Source organism: Prunus dulcis, chromosome 2 (genome assembly GCF_902201215.1).
Source record: "Prunus dulcis chromosome 2, ALMONDv2, whole genome shotgun sequence".
Lineage (NCBI taxonomy): Eukaryota > Viridiplantae > Streptophyta > Magnoliopsida > Rosales > Rosaceae > Prunus > Prunus dulcis.
This window is the reverse complement of record NC_047651.1, coordinates 17,092,669-17,115,536: the sequence shown is the minus strand read 5'-3', so window position 1 is coordinate 17,115,536 and position 22,868 is coordinate 17,092,669. Positions and strand designations below refer to the sequence as shown.

Sequence of the window (22,868 nt, the reverse complement as noted above, 5' to 3'; positions counted from 1 at the left end):
TTTTTTCTTCCAGTTTTGGTTATGGATTAGCTGTAATGTCTTCATACAATGTGTCAATGGCGACTCTTGAGCTGGCATAGCTAGAAATTTTTGGTGTTTCTATTTGTTTTTATTATTTGTTTAATTATTTTTATAGAATGATAATATGTTTTGTCCCACTGTTAAAGTTGACGACATGACTTAATTAAGTAGAGCTATTCTCTATATGCAGGTATCAATTCAATACCAATTGGTAATTGATGGTGATCCGCAAGATCTTTTAAGTACTAATTTTAAGTTTCTATATATATTTTTTTTCTTTTGATAAAGTGGGGAAAGGGGTCGAATTCGGATGCCCATAAACGTATATCAAGTAACATAAGAGCATGTGTAGTAAGGTTCAAATTATGTAGAATGTTATACAGAATCAATCAGTGATGGGTAAAGAGATCTAAGATGTTTTAAGCACTAATCCTCTTAAGTTTCTTAAACACTTTAGTGGTTGAAATTATATTAGAGCTAGACCAATGACAAGGGTTTTCTGTTTTTATTTTAAAGTTAATTTAGGTTTTAGCTATAAAAAAAACTTTTATTTTTAGAAAAAGCCAAAACTTTTTCAAAAAAGACAAAAAAACCTCTCAACTTTCAAATAAAAAACATACAAATGTAAAGAATTCCTTAGAAAATTCAAAAATAAATAAAGGCAATTTTGTCAATTTTGACTTTTTTAAAAAAAATTTCTCTCTTTTTGACATTTTCCAAAATCTCCTTTCCAATTTCCTTATGGACTTTAACCATTTGAAGTGCATAATCATCATTTTAGAAATTAGAATCTGAAATTAAAACTCGTGTTTTGGGTGAGACAAAAAACAAGTAGTTACTACAAGATAGATTTTGCTCTTTATTGATTAAAAAAGAAAAAGAAAAAAGTACTAAAGAAGGAATGAACGTATGACTTTGGTGGGTCCTTGCTATAGGTCGGAGTTATCTTCATTTGAGCTGAGACGATGTGTCTATCTTCTCCACGTAGCACAACACACACTATCCAATCCACCTTCAAAGCACGTGCTTTTCACCTTCCAATTACTTTCTTACACCTCCCTCCAGACCTGCGCTCTGTTCATTTTAATGCCACTCTCCCAGTTTACTGGGATTTGCAAACCAACCAAAAACTGGAAACAGAAAAACACAGTAACATAGCAATTTTGCTAATTTTTTTCCTAGTTTTTGGTTTTCTGAAAACTGTTTGCTACAAACTTCATCTCAACTGTTGGTCCTCAAGACCATTTCAGTTCTTGTTGCCCACTTTGGAGGGCCATAAGCTCTGTTTCTGAGGTACCCATATGCTTATTTGTTGTTTGGTCTCTGAGCAAACTGAGCAAAAACAAAAAGAAAGCAAATTGGATGGTTTTGGTTGTATCATTTTGCTTTCTTTGTTTGAATCCTGATTATGAGAGTCTGGCAATTGTGTTTCAGGTCAAAATGCTCAAGCTTTTGAAGCAGAAGTTTATCATGCTTGGGAGTTAAGTAGTATTGGGTATTGAGGTAAGATCATGAACTTGAATTCTTTAATGAAGATGTGGTTTTTATTTATTTATTGGTGATGTGATGAGGTTTTAATTAATCACTTTTATATCCAAAGTTTGAAACTTTTAAAAGCCCTTTATCTAGAAAAACTGGGTGATGAATGGTGATTGTTTATTGCTTTTTAAACTTGGCTGTATCTGATTGCTGTATTAAAACTTTAAAAACTACCTGCTTTGCCAATTGTATCTGGTTGTAGCTCTTTCATTAAGGAATATTTGGCTCTGGTGACGTTTCAAGGTCCCCTTTTACTTAAATTTCTGAAAGGCATTCTTGATTATGAAACAACTGAGCAATACTTTAAAAGCGCTCGAAAATATTTCTTAGTTGTCTTCAACTTTTATGAGCTTAGTTTGTGACTGTCGGTGGTTCCCCTTCGTTTAGCTAATAACTTGTAATGATAGAGCCGGTTGCCCTCATTAGTAGTAATAAATCGGAAGGAGGTGAATGGATATCAAAATTTTCTGATGTGCTAGTTTGTTCAATTTTAATTTCAACAGAAACTTGCTTTTTCTGAGTGTTTCATTGGGGTTCTAAATGCAGAGTGCAGCATGTGAAAAATTTGCTGGTGATGTATTGATAGTGACTTGTTTATTGAGATGACCACCCTATCATTAATTTCTGGAAATTGTGGAAGAAGAAACGGAGGTGAAGATCATGGATCAGAATTACTCCATCGATTTTCAGGAAAGGACCTTTTTGCTAGTGACTTACTTAGAATTTCATTTAGAAAGGGAGATGGAATCTGGTCCAAGGATTTGGAAGGACATAGGATTAGAAACAGGAACAAGTTTCGTGTTACTGCGAAAATTAAAAAGGGGAAGCAGTATGATTACCCATGGCCTCATGATGTTGATCCGAACATCAGCAGTGGTCACTTGAGTTACCTGTCTCATTTCAAGCCTCTGACTGAGAAGCCAAAGCAAGTTACCCTACCATTCGAGAAACCACTTGTTGATCTTGAGAAAAAGATTACTGAGGTCTGTTGCTTTCATCATAGCAGATTTTTAACTTGTGTTGCTTTTCTTAGATGTTGGTTTTCAATAAGTTTGCTGAGAATTTGATGCTGAGTATTCAAGAAAGGCGATGGAGTTGTCTAACATCATGAATAAATCCTAATATTCCAACATAGAAATGAAGGCATTCTCTGAGGCAAAGTTCATAAAATTACCTTAGGATGCATTTTAGAGAGAAGCAGATATGAGGCATTTACAAGGCACAAGCATTCTACCATAAGCTCATTTTCAAATATTTGGAACTTAGTCAATCCTTCTCTTGCAGATACGTAGAATGGCTGATGAAACTGGTCTGGATTTCAGTGATCAAATTGCTGCATTGGAGAACAAGTATCAACAGGTAGAATATACAAGTCCGGCAATTCCTATTTTATGTCAAAGTTGCTTTTATAGAGTCACTTCACATGAGTATGCGATCATTTTGTGTTGGTTAAAAAGAAGGTTTATTTGTGGGCAAAATATTTGCATATTGAATTAACCCTAATGCTGCAGTCTAGTTTAAAAGCAATAGTTCTGGGTGAAATTGCATGAGCTGTATATGAGTAATTAAAGTTTTATTTCTTTCTTAAGTTGTTTGAAATGATTTCAAATTCAGCATGAGTGTTTGATCTAGTATTGGGCTTTGCTGAGAAGATTTTGACTAATTTAACTATTTCAATACTTCATTGAATTTATTGATATTATTTCAATAATGTGATTCAACTTCTTCTCTGCTTTAAGTTTAGGCCCTGAAAGATTTATACAAGCATTTGACACCAATCCAACGGCTATCTATCGCTCGACATCCCAACAGACCAACAGTTCTTGATCATATTTTGAATATTACAGAGAAGGTAGTTGGTGAACTACATCATATTATGACTTCTATTTGTATGACTATATGATAATAATAATCTAGCTTCTTCTCTCCCCCTACCACCCCCACCCCAAAAAAAATTTGTTATAGTGGGTGGAACTCCATGGAGACCGTGCTGGCTATGATGATCCAGCTATTGTGACTGGTATTGGGAGCATGGATGAAAAGTCCTACATGTTCATAGGTCATCAGAAAGGTAGGAACACGAAGGAAAACATTGCTCGCAACTTTGCTATGCCAACTCCACATGGGTACGTTTCAAGGATACTTTGATCAGGTTAATAGCAAGAAGGTGCATAACAGTCAAAGCATTTAGAATATATTGTGCACCCAATGTTTGGTTGTTTACAAAAACATGCAATGTAACCCTGTTCACTTAGAGTTACTTTGCAAACAGCTATCGGAAGGCTCTGCGAATGATGAAATATGCCGATCATCATGGATTTCCCATTATTACATTTGTTGACACTCCTGGGGCCTTTGCTGATCTAAAATCTGAGGAACTTGGTCAAGTGAGTCTGCAACTTTCCTACTTCATTTGAAATTTCCCATAATTAATTCACCTTTTCTTTTTCAAGGATCGTTTATTTACTTTGTTCACATGTTACCATAGAATAAGCTTTTTCACTTTTGCTTTATGCAGGGGGAAGCAATAGCACATAATTTGAGGACTATGTTTGGTCTGAAAGTGCCCGTTGTAACAGTTGTAACCGGAGAAGGCGGTTCAGGTGGAGCTCTAGCCATTGCTTGTTCCAATAAACTGTTTATGCTGGAGAACTCTGCTTTCTATGTTGCAAGGTGATGGCATTTCTTTTCCTTCGCTGTGTCCACTTCACCAATATTATTATTTAAAAAGTACAAATTTACCGAACATTAGAATGGAGCCCGTTTAATTCATCAAAGTGCTTCGAGTTTTGATCTTCTTCCCTTTAGAGACTTCATGCCATGATTTCTGTAATACATTTCTTGTGCCTTTGTTTGTTGGAGCAGTCCTGAAGCATGTGCTGCAATATTGTGGAAATCTTCCCAAGCAGCTCCTAAGGTATTATAAAATTTGATGGATGAGTCTATTTGGGATGTAGGCCTTTTTTTAATCATAATGTAGTTCCAAAATTGTATAGGCAGCTGAAAAACTAAGGATAACAGCTCAAGAGCATTACCGACTGAAGATCGCTGATGGGGTCATTCCTGTAAGTGCTTTTCCCATCTGATTCATGCGTCTTCTTAATAATATGACAATATTATGTGAAAATATATTTTTATAACCGCAATGGTACTTGAAAAGAAATGTACCACTAACTTTTATCAGTTCAAATTTCAATGCATCTGCAAGTTCAGATTTCGTAGGAAAGTTATGCAGTTGGAAACAAATGCTTACCTTAATTATAAGATCTCGAAGTTGGGATTCTGAGACCTTGTTTAGTTGTAATATGTCAATACTGATTGAAGAAAAACTAACAAGCCAGTATATGGGGTTTTATCGTGTTATTATTCATGCTGTGGCTGTTGTTTACAGGAGCCTCTTGGTGGCGCACATGTTGATCCTGCATGGACTTCCCAACAAATTAAGATCACAATTACACAGGCAATAAAGGTAAATTAGATTCACAATCTTCTCGTAGAGAGAGCAGAAAATGAAAAGAAAAAACCTCCCTCTAAATAGTTTTGTATTAATTAGTTTGGCTTTTTTACTATCCTTTCTGTTTGCTTTTTCGGATTCCCCAACAAAATTCTTTCATAAATAAATTTCTGATGTCCATAATGAGACGTGATTTAGACCTTTCAGTCCAGACATGTTAGTACTTATGCTTAGAATTAGACTTTGATTTTCTTCGAAATAGTGCAAAATCATCAAGTTGTTGAGCAATTTTTGAATAAAATTAGACATGGTTACTGTTTGCATAATTGTTTTTTTATTTATAAATATGGTTGTTTCACAAATAAGATATATACTCAAGTATAGATTACACACAAAATAGACATGATATGGCCTTGTATCATGTGTTGCACTTGCACATCCCATGTCTTTGTCAGACACCACACTATTTGTGTCCTCAAATCATAGGTGGTTTCACTTCATTTATCCCTTACATCTATACTAAATGTGCCTAGGAATTGGAAAACATGAACACAGAAGAATTGCTGCAGCATCGGAGGCTTAAATTCCGGTCAATTGGAGGTTTTCAAGAGGGCATTCCAGTGGAACCTAAACGGAAACGCAACATGAAACCATCTGAAGTTAACATGCCAAAGGCTGCTGACATAGAGTTGGAGATTGAGAATTTGAAAAAGAAGATCCTGGAAGCAAAGGGACCATCTGATCCGATAACAACCCAAGCAATTGAGAAGCTGAAGAAAGATGTAGACAAGGAGATGACCAATGCATTTATCTCAATGGGATTGCAAGAGAAACTCGAATCAGTGAAGTTGGAATTATCAAAAGCCTCAAAAGACACATCAAGTCAGCCCCTTAATCGTAATTTGAAGGAGAAAGTTGATAAAATAATGCAGGAGTTTAACCATAATCTATCGCAGCCAGGGGCGTACCTTGGCTTAAAGCAGAAGCTTGAAAAGCTGAACTTGGTTAGCAGGCTTATCGAGAAAGAGGAAAGAAAACAGAAACTGAAAGCTGAGATTAATCAGAAAGTTCCAGCTGAGCTCAAAGAGAAGATGGAACTTTTGAAGAACGCTGAAGAAAAGATATCCAAAGGGGAACCAGTGGATAAGGAGTTGATGGAAGAAGTAGAGGCAGTTAAGAAAGAGCTTGTGGAGGTCCTAAAGTCAGCTAACTTGGAGGTTGTTGGGGTGACCAAGAAAAATGGGGTCACTGCACCTCCAGAGTTGAAGGAGAAAATAGAAAAGGTGAACACAGAGATTTATGAGGAAATTGAGAGAGTAATAAATGAAGCTGGTATTAGTGGAAGAATAGAGGAGTTGAAGGCTGGTATAGCAAAAGGCTCAAGTTCAGAAGACATAGAAAAAGCAGAAGCAAAAATAAAGGAGGAGATTCTTGCCACTTTGGATGTAGAGGCACTAAAAGAAAAGGTTAAGAGTTTGACAGTGGAGTTGGACCTTCCTGAGGAAACTGTTGCAGAAGGTGAGATTAGTGCTGAAAATGGCAAATTTCAGTGAGAGAGGGGGGGCTTTGTAAATTTGTTATACATTTTCATGATCTTCGATTTATGATATTAAGATTTTGGTCAAAAGAAAATTGAACTCTTGTCAAATTTTGTGATATTAAAAAAACACCTATTAACCAAAAATAATAATAAATATATATACACACACACAAATGCCCAAAGAAGCACATATATTACATATGAATTTCTTGAACAGTAGCAATTTGGCAAACAATCCATTTTTGGACGAGTGATTTTGCATCTGGGGATTTCAAATATTTAATTTTTATTTAATATTTCTAATTAATTTTAACTTTGTTGTCAAAATTAAATCTTATCTTTTAAATAATTTCCTATGAACCCCTAAACTGCTACTAACCGCAATGAAGCATAACAATAATGGTGCATTGATATTAAATTAACCCAACATGTCACTTTTGGAAATCTCACTTTCTCATAATTCCTTCCAATTAGCCTAAACTAATGACTTTTGCATATTGTTTATGTTTGTTGCATCTTGCATGATTGCAGATACATAAATGATTAAATTCCCCTTATGACAAGGAGAAAGCAAAACTTGTGCTAGTGTCCTAAACTATTATTGTCCAATCTCCCCCCAGATATCATAAAAAGAACAAAGGGGTTTGATATTGCTGAACATATTTCCATATTTTTTGAGAAGGAAAAGAAAACACTCATAGTGGAAATATGACACAGCATGAGTAATCATTTAATTTCTTTATCATTCAACTTTTCCTTTTGGGTTGAAGTTCTAAAAAAATGTAACTTGTTTTATTTTGGGGCTTGCCCTTTAGTGTAGCAACATCACATGCACGTCACATTTTTAATGTACCGATTTTCAACAAATATTTTTGCAGATTTTCATATTCACAGAGGTTTAAAGTACCATTTGACTATTTTAATACTGATCTCTAAATTATTTTAATATGTAAGATCGATCCGACCCGATCTTTTGATTACACAAACAAACTTAATAAGATTGAATATTTAGGTGTTGTTCTCATTAGTGCGCGATTTGTAATTTTCTACATAAATTTATATCGATGACAGTTGGCAGTTAGATGCCATGTGTAAGTCTTTTCGGCTAAAGTTTATGAGTTTGCCCTAACGCTAGTGGTGAGGGTAGCCAATCTTCCCCTAAATTTTCTAGAATCCCTAAAAAAAAAGAAAAAAAAGAAAAGAAAAGAAGCTATCTCTCTATACTTAAGCTTTACTATGTTTTTTAAAAAAAAGTGGCATTATTAAGCAAGGATGGGTGGAGAAATGTGTTATTTTATCATCCACATCCTATTAAACTCGTCATTTAATGTTTTCCACTCATTGTAAAAAGTAAATAGATCTTACTACTTAAGCGATCCAGAAATATCCAAAACTTCCCCTAAACGCATTGCAGCCGCCGTAGCTAGGTGCCCAATTAGCAGTGTTGTTGCCACCGCGGCTAGATGCAAAACCTACTAAATTATTATTCCTCTTAATAAAAAAAATTAAAAAAAGTGCTATGCACACTTTTAAATTATTCCTCATCAACTTCAAATTTTACACGTTATTAGTCAGTGGGGTATAACTTAATTGTTTGAGCTCTTCCACCTCCATTTATGTGGGTAGATATTCGAAAACTCAGGCATCCAATGAATATTTGTGTAAACCCCGCTCCTCTAATTCCTTATACTAAAAAAACTGGATTACAAATATCTTTTTTGTAAGAGAAAATATTAATTAATTATATATATATATATTTAAGAGAAAAATAGTAATTAATATGGAAGGTGGGATGCATATAATGGTGAACTCGCCTCTTCGCATGCTCTTCCACGCATGCGAGAGGCATTTTTAAAAAAATTTAAATTTATTTTTGAATTAAAAAAGATAATGGATAGTTGTGTTCCATACAAATAGGATCTATTATCTGATTTTTGTGTGAATTTACCATATTGTCCTTATTTAATTAATAATTTTAATTCTTAATGTTTGCATTAATCAATGACATTTTCTGGTATTTTAAATGTTTCACAATTCTCTGCCTTTTTCATTATATATAAAAATGAGAATAGTGAAATTCTTTGAAAATGGAATATTAGAGAAGAAAAAATATGATTTTGAATTCTTTACTTGGTTAAAAATGCGTGACTAAAAAGAGTGGTGAATTCATAACACTTTCCATGAAACGGATAAGATTGAAAGAAACAAACAAAAACAAGCCTTCCAGATAATTCATGTTACTTAAAAAAAAGTAAAAAAAAGTCTGGTCTAATGCAATATAAGAAAAATGTGGGGGCCATTGGGCAAATAAACATAAACATATATGACGCCCTAGCTTTAGCCAAATAGGACGGTTAGAGCAAGCAGTTTCGTCATCTCTCTCTTCTCTGGAGGTTTCACAAGACGACCATGGATTCCCAATCCAACAATTAGCTCTCAATACTCTCTCTCTCTTTCTCTGGAGATAAAATAACAAGCCCTTCAAATTTTCTCTCGCTCAGACACTCATTTACGCTCAAGATCCGTACAGAAACACCCCGATTTTCTCACAATTTACCAAAACCCTAGCTTTGATTTCATTTATTATCTTCGTTTTTAGCAATTTTCCTCTCATTTCGTTATCAAGTGCAGAAAACCTTTTAAATTCGCGCTTGGTTTCGCCGATTTACGGTTACGATCTATCGGCCCAGAGAAACCCTAGTTCCGTTCCTTTAATTGTTCATTTGTTTTAGATTTTAGAATTTTTTTAGGGTTTTAGGGTTTGAATCGTAGTGATGAACAGTAACAGAGGGAGGTACCCTCCGGGGATCGGAGCTGGGAGAGGTGGTGGCATGAATGCAAACCCTGCATTTCAGTCTCGACCGCCGCATCAGCAACAGTATGTACAGAGGAACCTTTTGCCGAACCATCATCATCAGCAGTACTTTCAGCAACAGCAGCATCAACAGCAGCAGCAGCAACAACAACAGTGGCTCAGGAGAGGTCAGTTGGGTGGGAGTACCAGTGCTGATTCGGCCGTTGATGAGGTCGAGAAGACAGTGCAGTCGGAAGCTGTCGACCCGAGGTGTGTGTTTGCTTTCATAAAATGTATGTTTTATGGTTGGTTTTTCATCGCGGTGGGAAAAATGGGTTGCTTATGAATCTGTTTGTGTTACTGTGCCATTTGATGAAATGGGTTTGGTTGAAGACTTGGATGTAATGATAATTTTAGGGGAATCAGGATATTGTGCAGAAGAATTAGGACTTTTGAAGTTCCATGTTGAATAAGGTGTTTAGCAGTGTGATATGCGACATGTGTAGCATAAGACATTTAGGAGTATGAGAAAACTTTCTGATTTTGGAAATGTAGGTAAATTGCTTTCTCATCTAGTGTTAATGAGGTGTCACTAATTTATTAGCTTTTGACCTCTCATGGATATTTCGACGCGTGGAGGAACTTATCTGATTCCTGTTTGGATTCCACTTGTATTTCAAGAAACTTGGAAAAAAATCTCTTTTGTGCTTGTCTTTTGGCGTTTCAATGTTAAAAGTTTCAAATATTAATGAGGGCCACATAAGACCGTGAGGTTAGTCCAGTGGTAGGACGGGTCATGATAAGTGCTTCAGGAAGCATTTGCCTCGTGTTCAATTCCCCACGGATGCATACACTCCTGCGGGGCCACCTTGCATTCGTTGTCCTGTTCATTCGGATTGGAGCCTCGACACGTGCCCTTGGGGATTTTAGTCGGGTTGAAGACCCACAAGCATTTTTCTGGTTCTATTGACAAAAATTGTGGTTATAGTAATAAGTAATAACTATTCAACTATCTATAGCTCACAGGATGTGTTGATCTATATGGGCTAAAGATGGAAAGACGTGATTACAGTAAGGGGGAATTTCTTATTTGGGTAAAACCACTAAAACAGTGCTTAAAAAAATAACCGCCAAAACTAGTATGACAGTCATTTTTTAATTGAAAATTAGTTCTTCAGATGGGTTTCTTCGACCAAGATTCTTGCTGTTTTTTAAATCATTGTAGTTGATAGTGTGATTTAAATTTTTTTAAACTAGGGTTTGTTAATTCTGTATAATTGAAGGCTGATTCTACGTTGCATTTATTTAGGAGTCATATTGCCCGAATAAATTTCTAGTAATTTTTGACATTGGAGTAGTTTCCATGTAGCCCTTGATTTTATAAATTATAAAGGAGGTTGTAAATATCAAGTTAGATGTTTGGCTGTTGGTATTTATACCTGTCAGGGAAGCTTTTTTGGTAACATATTTTGTTAACAGTCCATCTATTAATACTTGTCTCTTTTTTTTCCCTCCTTTTTTTCAACATATTATGATTCATGCTTTACATAGTATCTTATTTTGTTTTACTTATCTTTTTCAGTTCGCATGATTGGAAGGCGAGGTTAAATATTCCAGCACCTGATACTCGTTTCAGAACAGAGGTTCGTTATGTATTATTTGTTATATAATTCTTTATCATGGGTACCAATATTTTTAATGTGATGCTTCTGTATAGATTTTGAAGGGTGCATCATTCAACTGTTATGTAGTTTATTAAGATCAAGTTGTTTTCACATCTATAAACACAATGAATGATTAATAGTTAAAAATAATAATGACTGGTGATTTCCTAATCTGGTTACAAATGATTTCCTTCAGGATGTAACTGCAACTAAAGGAAACGAGTTTGAGGACTATTTTCTGAAACGTGAGCTGCTGATGGGAATTTATGAGAAGGGATTTGAAAGACCATCCCCTATTCAGGAAGAAAGTATCCCAATTGCTTTAACTGGTAGTGATATTCTTGCTAGAGCTAAAAATGGAACGGGGAAAACAGCTGCATTTTGCATCCCTGCGTTGGAGAAAATTGATCAAGATAACAATGTAATACAAGGTTTGTTCTCTACCACTGAGTTGCATCTTCCGGCACATCATTAGGCCCCATCAAAAGATAATGGCTATTGTGGCACTTTAGTTTTTTATGCTGCTCGAATGGCTATAGAAATCTTTACTACTTAAGTGCTTGAGACACACAGAGTTCTGGTATAAATGCTCCCAATCTGTTCTATATATAGGAGGCAGATGTAGGATTTTATTTCTATGTAGTTGCATTATTGTCCTTTTTGTGTTGATATGTGTTTTCTTCTGCAGTTGTTATTCTTGTTCCAACTCGCGAGTTGGCTCTTCAAACATCACAAGTCTGTAAGGAGCTAGGGAAGCATTTGCAAATTCAAGTTATGGTTACAACCGGAGGTACCAGCTTAAAGGATGATATCATGCGTTTATATCAACCAGTTCACTTGCTTGTCGGAACTCCTGGAAGAATTTTAGATCTTGCAAAGAAAGGTGTTTGCATCTTGAAAGATTGTTCTATGCTTGTTATGGATGAGGTAAATACTTATCCCCAACTTCCATTAAATTTACGTATTGAAAGAATTTTGTCCAACAGTTGTTGGGTGCATGTTGTCATCCTTATTTCTCTTTTTGTTTGCATTGGTTTTAGGTTTCCACTTTTAAGAACTATTTTTATAGTAGATGTTCTTGCAATTAGTTGGTTAAATAGTAAGTTGAATTTCCAATTAGTCAAGCCCTGATCCGCATTTGCAACCTGTTTCATTCTTATGTTAGTTGGTATCTTTATGCCCCTGGAATTTTTGGTTTACTAGTTAAAATTGACTTATTAGAAGTGTCTTAAAGTGTGGTGGCCAGGTCATATCCCAATCGGTATTTCCATGTCTCTTGTAAAAGGGAGATACCAAGATCAGATTCCCCCATCTTCATTCAAGTCTGTGTGCACGTCACATGTGTATCTGTGTATGCAGTGGAGGAGGTGAACACAGTTGGTTGGTTTTAGCATCATGAGCTGCAATAATCTAATGATGTTTTTGTCAATGTCTGACAGGCTGATAAGCTTTTGTCCCCGGAGTTTCAACCTTCAGTAGAGCAGCTGATCCGCTTCTTACCTTCACATCGACAAATTTTGATGTTTTCAGCAACATTTCCTGTTACTGTCAAGGACTTCAAGGATAGATATCTGCAAAAACCTTATGTTATCAACCTTATGGATGAGCTTACACTAAAGGGTATTACACAATTTTACGCCTTTGTCGAGGAGAGACAAAAAGTCCACTGCCTAAACACTCTTTTCTCTAAGGTTTGATGTGAACTGTAGTTTTTGTGTATTGATTTATTATTATTTTTTTGACTTCTTGCGGGGTTCATGGATGTGATGATGGATCTGTTTTTCAGCTTCAAATAAATCAGTCAATCATATTCTGTAATTCTGTGAATCGGGTAGAGTTGTTGGCCAAGAAAATTACAGAACTTGGCTATTCTTGTTTTTATATCCATGCAAAGATGCTGCAAGACCATCGTAACAGAGTATTTCATGACTTCCGTAATGGTGCATGCAGAAATCTTGTTTGTACTGGTACGTTTTTTTTTTTTTCCGGTGATTTGTTCTCTTTCTTTCTCTATCTCCCTTCTTCCCTCCCATTTTGTGAACCATAAGTTTCTTTCAGCACCATCACATGTACATTCCAGTGATTTCAAATTTTTATTTTAAGTTTTTAAATAAATGTATATTTTTTTAGGTGGATCCTTTAAAACATAGTGCATGTGATAAACTCTTAGATCATGATGGAGGAAAAAAATAGTGCATGTGATAAACTCTTTTATTACTCGTGTTGTATGTGATTTGCTTGATCTTAATATATCATGCTCAGTTCAATTGTGTGTTTCGGAGTTGTTCATTTCATTTTAAGTTGTATGTAGTATGGACAGATTCCTGATGTGTGTAATTAAAAAAAATAGATTCTTGAGATTTTCTCTAACTTTTTCCTCTTTTTTTGGGGGCATAACTGCAGATCTATTTACAAGAGGAATAGATATTCAAGCAGTCAATGTTGTCATTAACTTTGATTTTCCAAAGAACTCAGAGACATATCTTCACAGGGTGCGTAAGAAACAGTCTTTGCAGAAATAAATAGTAGAAAGCTGATGCAGTATTTACATGTTGAAGTTATCTCTGTGCTGTTTTATGTATTTATCTTACATGCAGGTTGGTCGATCTGGAAGGTTTGGACACCTTGGTTTAGCTGTGAATTTGATCACCTATGAAGACCGCTTCAACTTGTATGTACTTTTCTCTTCCAAATCCAAATTTTCTGCAATATAATGGGGGCTCGTTATTTATAATATATTCTGTTCCTGCAGGTATAGAATTGAGCAAGAACTTGGGACCGAGATAAAGCAAATTCCTCCCCATATCGATCAGGCAATTTATTGCCGGTGATTGGTGGTTGAAACTTTGCTGTGTCGTCAATGATGGTAAGGTTTGGGTACATGATGCTTAAGAACTAGTTTTTTAACAGTGCATTTAAGCATGCCTGACTTCTCTCTCTAATTCTGTTATTTTCATGTTAGCACGTGCATTTCATACTGTCCTATGGTATATGCAATGTATTGTTATATGTTGTGTGGAAAATAGGGGAAGTGGGTGGGGGAGAATGGTGGACCTAGTTCGTGTTGACATTCCCGTCTATCAACTTCTCAGAGTATCAATTGGGAATTCTTAATGGAACTTGATCAATTTATGCTCTACTAAAGCTGCCATGTATTTTTTTTAAAAAGGGGAAGCATGAAATATGCATTTATAAAGATTCAAAAGGTTCTGCTAAATTTGAATAATATGCTTTAAAACAGTTTGGAGTTCCGAGTTACCAAGTAATATATCTGTCTGAATTGACTGTTTAAAGTTTTGGGTGGATTTATGCAATGGATAATGTGTGTTTTCCTTTCTGCTTTTAGGGATGATGGACCCTTCTCCATACAAGAAGCTATATCTCTGATGGGAGGAAATACTTTCTGATGCATCGTCCCTTGAAATGCTTCTGTTTTCGTAGTCCTGAAACTTTAATTGGACCTTGAGGGAGTTCTTAGGTTGGCCTATAGGTACCAGATAGATGCTGGGTCCAGTGCAGAACTGCCTTTGTTTTTATTAACAGACTGGTTTGTAAAACTTGCTGTTTTTCGGGTTTAGCCGCCATTGAACTTCTGAAGGATAGCTTGTGCAAGCAGGGGGAAATAAAACTCTGCTTTCTTTTTTTTGTTTATGTTTTTCCTTAGCCTTGACCAGCTTGTTCCATGCTCTCAAATAGTTAATGTATTATCTGACTTGGTTGAATTGTCATCCCCCCTTGCTCGCCCCTTCTATATCTTTGATTTGCCTTCTTGAAAGTTCATGATTTTGCATTGGAGCCATATGTGGCCGGGTGATTGACTGGTGGTAATATGAGAAGCCATGGATGGATGGATGGTATCAGTTGGTTTGGGGTGAGTTTCAGTTCTCTGCTAAAAGGGGAGGAGTGGAAGAGTATGTAACTGTGAATGTTTAGGGTTCGCTAAAATGCTTGCCGTTTTTAACTATGCAAGTAAAACAACCAACAAAATTCTGTGAGAAGTTTCGACCAAAAAAACACCACCTGCGAAAAGTGATAGAGGAGGGACCATGGATCAAATAATCTTTGGGGACCATGGGTTAGTCTTGAGATCAAGTAGCAAGGGTTTGTAGTTCAAGTAATTAAGAGTTTTTACCTCACACTCGAGGTCTTAGGTTTGATTTCTTTATCTTCCAATATTGCTTGTTTAAAAGATGAAAGAAAAACTTAAGACAAGGCCATAGGTCAAGAGTTTCAAACCTTTCCTTTTATTTTTTTTATACGAAAATCCCTTTCATTGTAACTCCTCTCACCCACAACACCCCGACCCCCCACACACCCCCAAAAAGAAGAAGAAGAAGAAGAGTGAAAAGGTATAGCGAGCTTGACCAAGATTGACCAAATCTCACATTGCAACTAAAAGAACTTTAAGGGGACGCATCCAAAATTCTTGAAACAAAAGGGTAGAAAGTGTAAATATAAAGATAAGGAGCAGGCAGAGTGACTCTGTCTGAACTCCGGGCGCTAAGAATCCAAGGATTTGTGACTGATCTGATTTCAACAACTGCTCGAAATCTCAGATCAGTGCATGAGTGAGGGGGGTATGAAATTCAAATAAAAGAATTTAATAGCAACAATCTGAAATTCTTCAAAGCCACTGGGAAGGAAGTGTAAAATCATAAACCCCAAACAGATTACAGGAGAAAATGAAATACCAAACCAGCCAGCTAACTTGTAACGGATTTAACCGCCCAAGAAAAACTTTTAAAGCCTCTTCCTCTTCACCAAGTCTAGTCACAATGCCTTGAGCTCTCATCCCAAAAGAATCTCAATTTCCTTAGCTCTCTCTCTCTCTCTCTCTCTCTCTCTCTCTCTCTCTGTGTTACTTTTCCCTCAAGAAACAGAAACTCTCTCTCTGTTCATCACCATGTTTCAGTTTACCCTTGACCCATGTGCTTCCTATCTAAGGCACGCGCTTTCATGCTTCATGCTGCTGGGCCCCGACCACTATGTCGAGCTTTGCATCACGGAAAACGACGTCACATTGGTAGGAGCCGTAGGTGACCCTGAGGAAGGACGCACGCCTGAAATCCCAAACGTCGTCTTAGCCCTGCAGTTGACCCCTTCCAACTTCTACACTTTTAGCTGCACAGAGAACGTCCGCCTTGGCTTGGACTACTATATGCTGTTCAGGGAACTCTTTGATGCCAAGGGTGGTGATTTTCTCAGTCTCTCTGGTGATATCAGCCGCGATAACATTGACTTTGAGCTCCTCAGTGTCTGTAAGTACATACCAATATTCTTAGTTTCTTTCAATTTTTTATTTATTTCAAGATTTCAAGATTTGGGTCTTAATTGTTCCTTGGAAAATTCTTCTTTTTCAATATTTCTAGTCGGTTCTTTGAAATTTGGAAATCGACCCATCACACTACTTTACCAATATTCTGGCATAAACTTCGAAGGTTTTTGGCGCTCTCTTCTTTTTCAAGTTTATGGGTTTTGTTTGAAATCTGTATAAATTTGATGAACTATCTGCCTTTTTGCGTTCTAACAGCCACAACAATAGATTTGATGAAATTATCTGCATCGTTTGTCATTTGGTTCCAACAATTAATCTCGTTTTTGGGTTTTTCAGTTCCTTGAGGTTTTTTGTCAATACGCATTATCTGTTTTTTTTTTTTAACATCAAGATTCTAAGATTTGAGTCTTTCTAGTTGGTTATTGGAAATGTAGAAATTTGGATATCGACCCATCACAGTATTTTACCAATATTCTGACACAAACCTTGAACCCTGTTCGTTTTCAAGTTTATGGGTTTTCATTTGGTTTAAAAAATTATTCAGTTTCTTGAGGATTTGTATTTCCTAATATTTGTTGTAAAATGTGTTTTAATTTGAGGAACTGTCTGCGTTTTTTGGTGAAGTATCTGCATCGTTTTAGCTTTTTTCATTTGGTTTGGAGATATGTTCTTTTTCAAGTTTTAACTTTAAATTTGTCATTTGGTTTATCAGTTTCTTGAGGATTGTTGTCAATCTGTCTGCATCATTGGTTTGTGTTCTATTATTCTCTCCTTATCTAATTTTTCTTGTCTCTTCTTGTTTATATTTTCAATAAATGCTAGCAACTCTGGAAATGAAGGTTGCTGAAATTCCATTGCTTTCAAGGAGGTTTGGTCAGATAACTTTACCTCAGCTCCAAAAAGAACGTCCAGTGATCATTGGGATAGCTGCGGAGCTGTTTAGGGTTCTTATCCTCAGTTCGCGAGAACGATTTGGGATGACAGGTACAATGTGTAACAAAAATTACTGTTTGAACATGTTGATCATTTACTCAGAATTTCTCATTGATAGCAGTGTCATGCTTCACAATCCTTTGTCATTTACTGTGACTTTTCATATAATCTCTAATGAGTTCAGATTGTGATGTATTGTTTGTGATGTATGTATGGATGCTGATACACATTCACAAGGTTCACAAGATTTTATGACATTCCCTAACTCTTCATATATATAATCTTGTATATGTTGCTCACTAGACTGGTATGGTACGTGTCATTGCAGTTACTGTAAGCGTAATGGGTAAGCAAGTTGTACTTCATGGACAAGATAAGGCGATTGTTCTCAGGAAGGTATTTTCCCAACCTTACTTGTGATTCGTAGTGTAGAACAACTTATGACAGCTTGCCAAATATGTTAGTTATGGTCTGTCAATCAATTTTCTGAAAACACAGTATTCATTAAGCAAATTCTGGTTCTGATTCTCATCGGAAAACGTCCGTTCTTCTGTGCCATGAAATAATACGACACCATCCTTCAATTTCATACATTTTTCTTTTTCACTGACTAGATTTGCTGTCATACACTTCACAAGAAGTTCAATTTCCTAATCACATAAATGATAAAAGTTTCCTTGTTTATTTTGTTGTGTATCAGGAGGATTGTGTTATTTGGATTCCTGTGGCGGGTCGATTTTTCTTGAAGTTCAGTACCGAGAAGGCTAACGCACTGCTGAATGCTTCAATTCTGTCAAACATGGTGTGGTTGTATGGCCAGTGCAATGGTCCATCTTGCATGCTGAATTTCCCTTTTGGTAAACTTGGAAGCCTAACGTTTTACTTTGGCGAAGATAATGCGGGCTCAGAAGATGATGCGGTTTTTCACAAAAGATGAAGAGAATGGTCTTACTATCTCTGAGTTCTTATTCAAATCAGATTTTAATGTGATTTTAATGCAAATTCTTTTTCTCCATTTTCAAAATAATGTGATTTGATCACAAGTGTAAATGAGCAAACAAAAGATGATGTGAGTTGTGAGATACTTTGATTTGTCTGTTGTACTTGGTAAAGTCTGATCCTATTCATCATAATCCTTTGTAAACAATGCAGCTTTACATAATGGTTAGAATTTGGTTTGGAAGTTGAATTTTTTGTCTGCTTTTTCTTGCAAGTTCCAAAACATAATGCTAGGAGAAAAGTTGGTGGTGGTGAAGGATTGTGACTTTGTGAGGATGATTGTTGCTAGATCATAGGTGGCAAGAGTCTAATTGTTGAATAGGGGAAAACATTTCTGTTTACAACTTTAAGAACTTCTTTGCAAGTTTGTGGAGGCTTATCAATTGCGAGAGGGAGAAATTGAACATGACCTCGAGTCCGTGCGAGAAAATGTCAGGGTAAGTGAGGGGTATTGCTGCAAGCCTGCAATAAAATTAAAAAAAAACTTCAATGGCAAGAATATGAAATTCTTGAAACAACAGAAAATGAAAATTTAACCGTCAGTTGGCTTGTAATGAATTTAACCGTCACAATTTTTGAGCTCATCCCAAAAGAAGTTTACTCTAAGCATGCAATATTGACCAGTTAAGAGTTAGTAAAACAAATAAAGATTGAATTTCATGCAAGATTGAGTTAAGAGTTAGTAAAACAAATAAAGATTGAATTTATTGTTCCTTAAATTTGTTTAAGCCCAACTATAAAAAATGGGCCTCTCTCTTTTCAATTACCCAACCAATTTGCAGGGGGGCCCCAAAATTAATGGACTGATCAAGGACTTCAAGCATAAATATCTACAAAAACCTTAAATTATCAACCTTATGGATGAGCTTACTCTTAACCATATTTTACACTCCCTAAACACACTCTTTTTTTCTCTATGTAGGTTTGATGTTGTGATGATGAATCTTCTGTTTTCAGCTTCAAATAAATCAGACAATCATATTCTGTAATTTTGTGAATCACATTCTATTTTTCAAATTTTATTTTAAAATTTTAAATAAATATGTATTTTGTAGGTGCAGATTGGAAATTCACACTATTCTATATTTGAAGTTGCCGTTTAGGAAAAGAAATTCAAATCATAATAACCAATAGCATTAAATATCATAAGTATTGACTTAAAATCATGTTTCTAACCATTTATATACTTTGAGGTAGACTGCAACGAATTCTGGCCCAATGAAAAATGCCTTGATTTGCATACCAGAGGTTCCAGGTTTGAACCCCTATAACATCATAGTCGTGTGTGTGAGAGAAATTCTTCTCCCCTCTAATTTAAATTATTGCTTGTATATATATACTTAGGGGCAGATTGGGAATGAAAAAGTATAATATTTACTCATATTAATACATCTGACATAATAGTCAGTGGCATAATAATTGCTACTGGAATTGGGTTTATATCTAATTATCCCAATAAATGGGGCTTCCGTTGCAACTAAAAGAACTTTGAGGAAAGCATATAAAATTCTTGAAATAACAGGGCAGAAAATGTAAATATAATAAGTATCTGATTTTGACAACTATTGGAAATCTCAGCCCAGTGCGTGAATTAGGGGGGTATGAATACAAATAAAAGAACTTGGATGGAAACAATCTGAAATTCTTAAAAACCACCGGGGAGGAAGTGTAAAATTATAAACCCCAAACAGAACAGACCGTCCAAGAAGAACTTTCCCGCCAAGAAAGTAGTTAAAAACCTCTGTTTCTTCACCAAGTCTTCGTCACACAATCCAGTCCCAAAAGAATCTCAATTTCCTTAGCTCTCTCTCTCTCTCTCTCTCTCTCTCTCTCTCTCTCTCTGCTACTTTTCCAGAAAGAAACCCAAACTCTCTCTCTCTCTCTCTCCCCCTCCCTCTCTTTCACTCTGTTCATCACCATGTATCACTTTAGCCTGGACCCAACTGGTTTTCTTCTAAGGCAGGCGGTGTCAACCGTCATGCAGGCGCAGAAGGGCGCGCGCTATTGTGACCTCTGCGTCTCACCAAACGGCGTCACATTTGGAATATCCGTAACAGATCCCAGTACCGGAATCCCAAACATTTACTTCACCCTGCCGATGGAACCTTTGAACTTCTACTCAATTCGCTGCCGAGGGATCCTCTATCTTAAAGTGGACATCCGTAATATGCACGACCAACTCCTTGAGGCCACCGCTTATGATTTTCTCAGTCTCTCTGGTCATGTCACCCTTGGTCACATAGACTTTGAGCTCGTCGATGCCAGTAAGTACTTAGTTTCTTTCATTTTTTATTTCAAGATTTCAAGATTTGGGTCTTAATTGTTCCTTGGAAAGTTCTTCTTTTTCAATATTTCTGGCATAAACTTGGAAGGTCTTTGGCTCTCTTCTTTTTAAAGTTTATGGGTTTTGATTCAAATCTGTTTAAATTTGATGAACTATCTGCCCTTTTGCGTTCTAATAGCCACAGCAATAGATTTGATGAATTATCGTTTGTCATTTGGCTCTGTTCTTTTTCAAGTTTATGTTCGTTTTAACTTTGTCATTAATCTTGTTTCTGGGTTCGTATTATCTGAATTTTTATTTCGAGATTATAATTGTAAACTTCTCTTGGGAATTTGTTCTCTTTCTAGTTGGTTCTTGGAAATGTAGAAATTTGGAAATCAACCCATCACAGTATTAGGAGGTTACTGGGACTCTGTCCATTTTCAAGTTTATGGTTTTTCATTTGGTTTAAAAAATTAATCTGTGCTGGGTTAATGAGTTTCTTGAGGATTTGTATTTTTTAATGTTTGTTGTAAAATGTGTTCAACTTTGAGGAATTATCTGGGAAACTCAGCATCGTTTGTTATCGGTGAAGTATCTGCCTTTTTGGGCTCTGTTTCTTGAGGACTTTTGTCTTGGAAATGTGGAAATGTGGAAATTTGGAAATTAACCTATCACAGTACTTTACCAATATTCTTCTTTTTCAAGTTTCTTGAGGATTGGTATTTCCTAGTGTTGTTGTAAAATGGGTTTAAATTTGAGGAATTGGCTGCGCTTTTTGCGTTCTTATAGCTAGAGCAACAAATTTGGCCAATCTGTCTGCATCATTGGTGTGTGTTTCCTAATATTGTTATGTCGTAAAATCTCTAAAAAATTGATGAATTACCTACATTTTTGCGTTCTAATATTCTCTCGTTATCTAATTTTGCTCGTTTATTTTTGTTTACAATTTCAATAATGCTAGGAACTAAGCAAATCAGGGCCACTGAAATTTCAGTGATTTCAAGCAATTATGGTCGGATAGCTATACCTCGGCTTTTTCGTGAATATCAAGTGATCGTCGGGATACCTGCGGAGACGTTTAGGATTATGATCATCAATCTGCACCATATTGGATTTCAAGGTACAATGTGTAACACAGAATTACTGTTTGAAATTCAGGGTTGAATTCTCATTTCAGTGCTTGACAGTTACTGTGACTTTGCATATAATCTCTAATGAGCTCAGATTGTGATAATCTTTGTCTATGCTGTATGTATGCATGCTGACACCCTCATAAGGTTCACAAGATTTTAAGGCATTCCTTAACTCTTCATAATAATCTTGTATATGTTGCTCACTCGACTGGTACGTGTCATCGCAGCTTATGCAGAAGTAAGAGAGAATGTTGTTTTTCTTGGAGTAGGTGACGAGGCGGTCACTCTCCCGAAGGTATTTCCCCAACATTTCATGTTATTCATAGTTATGGTCTCGCAACCAATTTGCTCAAAATACAGTTTGCATAGCAGAAAATGTCCATTCTTCTGTGCCATGAAATAATATTTTTCTTTTTCACTGACTAGATTTGCTGTCATACACTACAACATAATAACATCACAAGAAGTTCAATTTCCTTGTTTTATTTTGTTGTGTATCAGGACGAAAGATGTATTATTGAGGGTGATGTGGGGATCTTGCTGTTCAGTATCGAAAATATTAAGCCACTGTTGAGCGCTTCAATTCTGTCGAAGATGGTGTGGTTGCTTGGCCAGTCCGGGGGTCCATATGCCGCGCTGAATTTCCCTTTTGGTAAACTTGGCAACATGTTGTTTTACTTTGGCCCTGTATTCTGAAGCCTGAAGGTGATGAGAATGGTCTTACCATCGCTGAGTTCGTACTCAAAACAGATTTTAATGATGCAAATTCTCTTTCTCCATTTTCAAGATAATGCGGTTTGATCACAAGTGTAAATCACCAAACAAAAGATGATGTGAATGTGAGATACTTTGAGTTGTCTGTTGTACTTGGTAAAGTCTGATTCTATTCATAATAATCCTTTTTGTAAACAATGCAGCTTTACATAATGGTTAGAATTTGGTTTATCTGTCTGTTTTTTCTGTCACTTATTATTAAACTTCTTGCGAGTTCCAAAACATAATTGAAGAATGCTAGGAGAAATGTTGTTGGTGGTGTAAGTATAAATTCCTGCAACTCAGAACTTCTGGGTTTTAGATTTTTCGAACTTAATTGAGAAGAATCCAAATTTGGACAATGGAGATGATCTTGTGTAAGGCTACTAGATGATAAGTGGCAGAGTCTACTTGTTGAATAGGGGAAGACAGATTCCAATAACTTCTTTGTAAGTTTGATATGATTTCAGTGCTAGAAGAAAAGTTTTTGGTATTGA

The 22,868-nt window shown here is 36.0% G+C and overlaps 4 protein-coding genes across 5 annotated transcripts; all 4 read left to right on the top strand.

The window, feature by feature from the left end:
* Positions 1–1,036: 1,036 nt before the first annotated feature.
* LOC117618605 (acetyl-coenzyme A carboxylase carboxyl transferase subunit alpha, chloroplastic-like) lies at positions 1,037–6,662 on the top strand. Of its 2 annotated transcripts, XM_034348246.1 has the most exons (12): positions 1,037–1,314; positions 1,456–1,524; positions 2,107–2,543; positions 2,845–2,919; positions 3,305–3,412; positions 3,526–3,686; positions 3,833–3,947; positions 4,079–4,233; positions 4,426–4,477; positions 4,557–4,625; positions 4,952–5,029; positions 5,548–6,662. In XM_034348246.1, exons 3-12 carry the CDS (start codon positions 2,163–2,165, stop codon positions 6,565–6,567), a joined length of 2,214 nt encoding a protein of 737 aa, XP_034204137.1. In that variant the 5' UTR covers positions 1,037–1,314; positions 1,456–1,524; positions 2,107–2,162; the 3' UTR covers positions 6,568–6,662. The 2 variants fall into 2 exon arrangements, with proteins under 2 accessions (XP_034204137.1, XP_034204138.1); XM_034348247.1 differs by lacking the exon at positions 2,107–2,543 and having other exon boundaries at positions 1,093–1,314.
* Positions 6,663–8,897: 2,235 nt separating this feature from the next.
* Positions 8,898–14,765, top strand: LOC117617541 (DEAD-box ATP-dependent RNA helicase 8). The gene is made up of 10 exons (XM_034346960.1): positions 8,898–9,618; positions 10,931–10,991; positions 11,209–11,443; positions 11,701–11,939; positions 12,452–12,703; positions 12,799–12,979; positions 13,416–13,504; positions 13,610–13,683; positions 13,765–13,878; positions 14,359–14,765. Exons 1-9 carry the CDS (start codon positions 9,329–9,331, stop codon positions 13,841–13,843), a joined length of 1,500 nt encoding a protein of 499 aa, XP_034202851.1. The 5' UTR covers positions 8,898–9,328; the 3' UTR covers positions 13,844–13,878; positions 14,359–14,765.
* A 572-nt stretch (positions 14,766–15,337) lies between these two features.
* On the top strand, positions 15,338–18,397 carry LOC117617540. The gene is made up of 4 exons (XM_034346959.1): positions 15,338–16,270; positions 17,110–17,271; positions 17,549–17,616; positions 17,921–18,397. Exons 1-4 carry the CDS (start codon positions 15,916–15,918, stop codon positions 18,155–18,157), a joined length of 822 nt encoding a protein of 273 aa, XP_034202850.1. The 5' UTR covers positions 15,338–15,915; the 3' UTR covers positions 18,158–18,397.
* Positions 18,398–20,137: 1,740 nt separating this feature from the next.
* On the top strand, positions 20,138–22,454 carry LOC117618285. The gene is made up of 4 exons (XM_034347878.1): positions 20,138–20,483; positions 21,447–21,605; positions 21,846–21,913; positions 22,120–22,454. Exons 1-4 carry the CDS (start codon positions 20,138–20,140, stop codon positions 22,312–22,314), a joined length of 768 nt encoding a protein of 255 aa, XP_034203769.1. The 3' UTR covers positions 22,315–22,454.
* Positions 22,455–22,868: the final 414 nt, after the last annotated feature.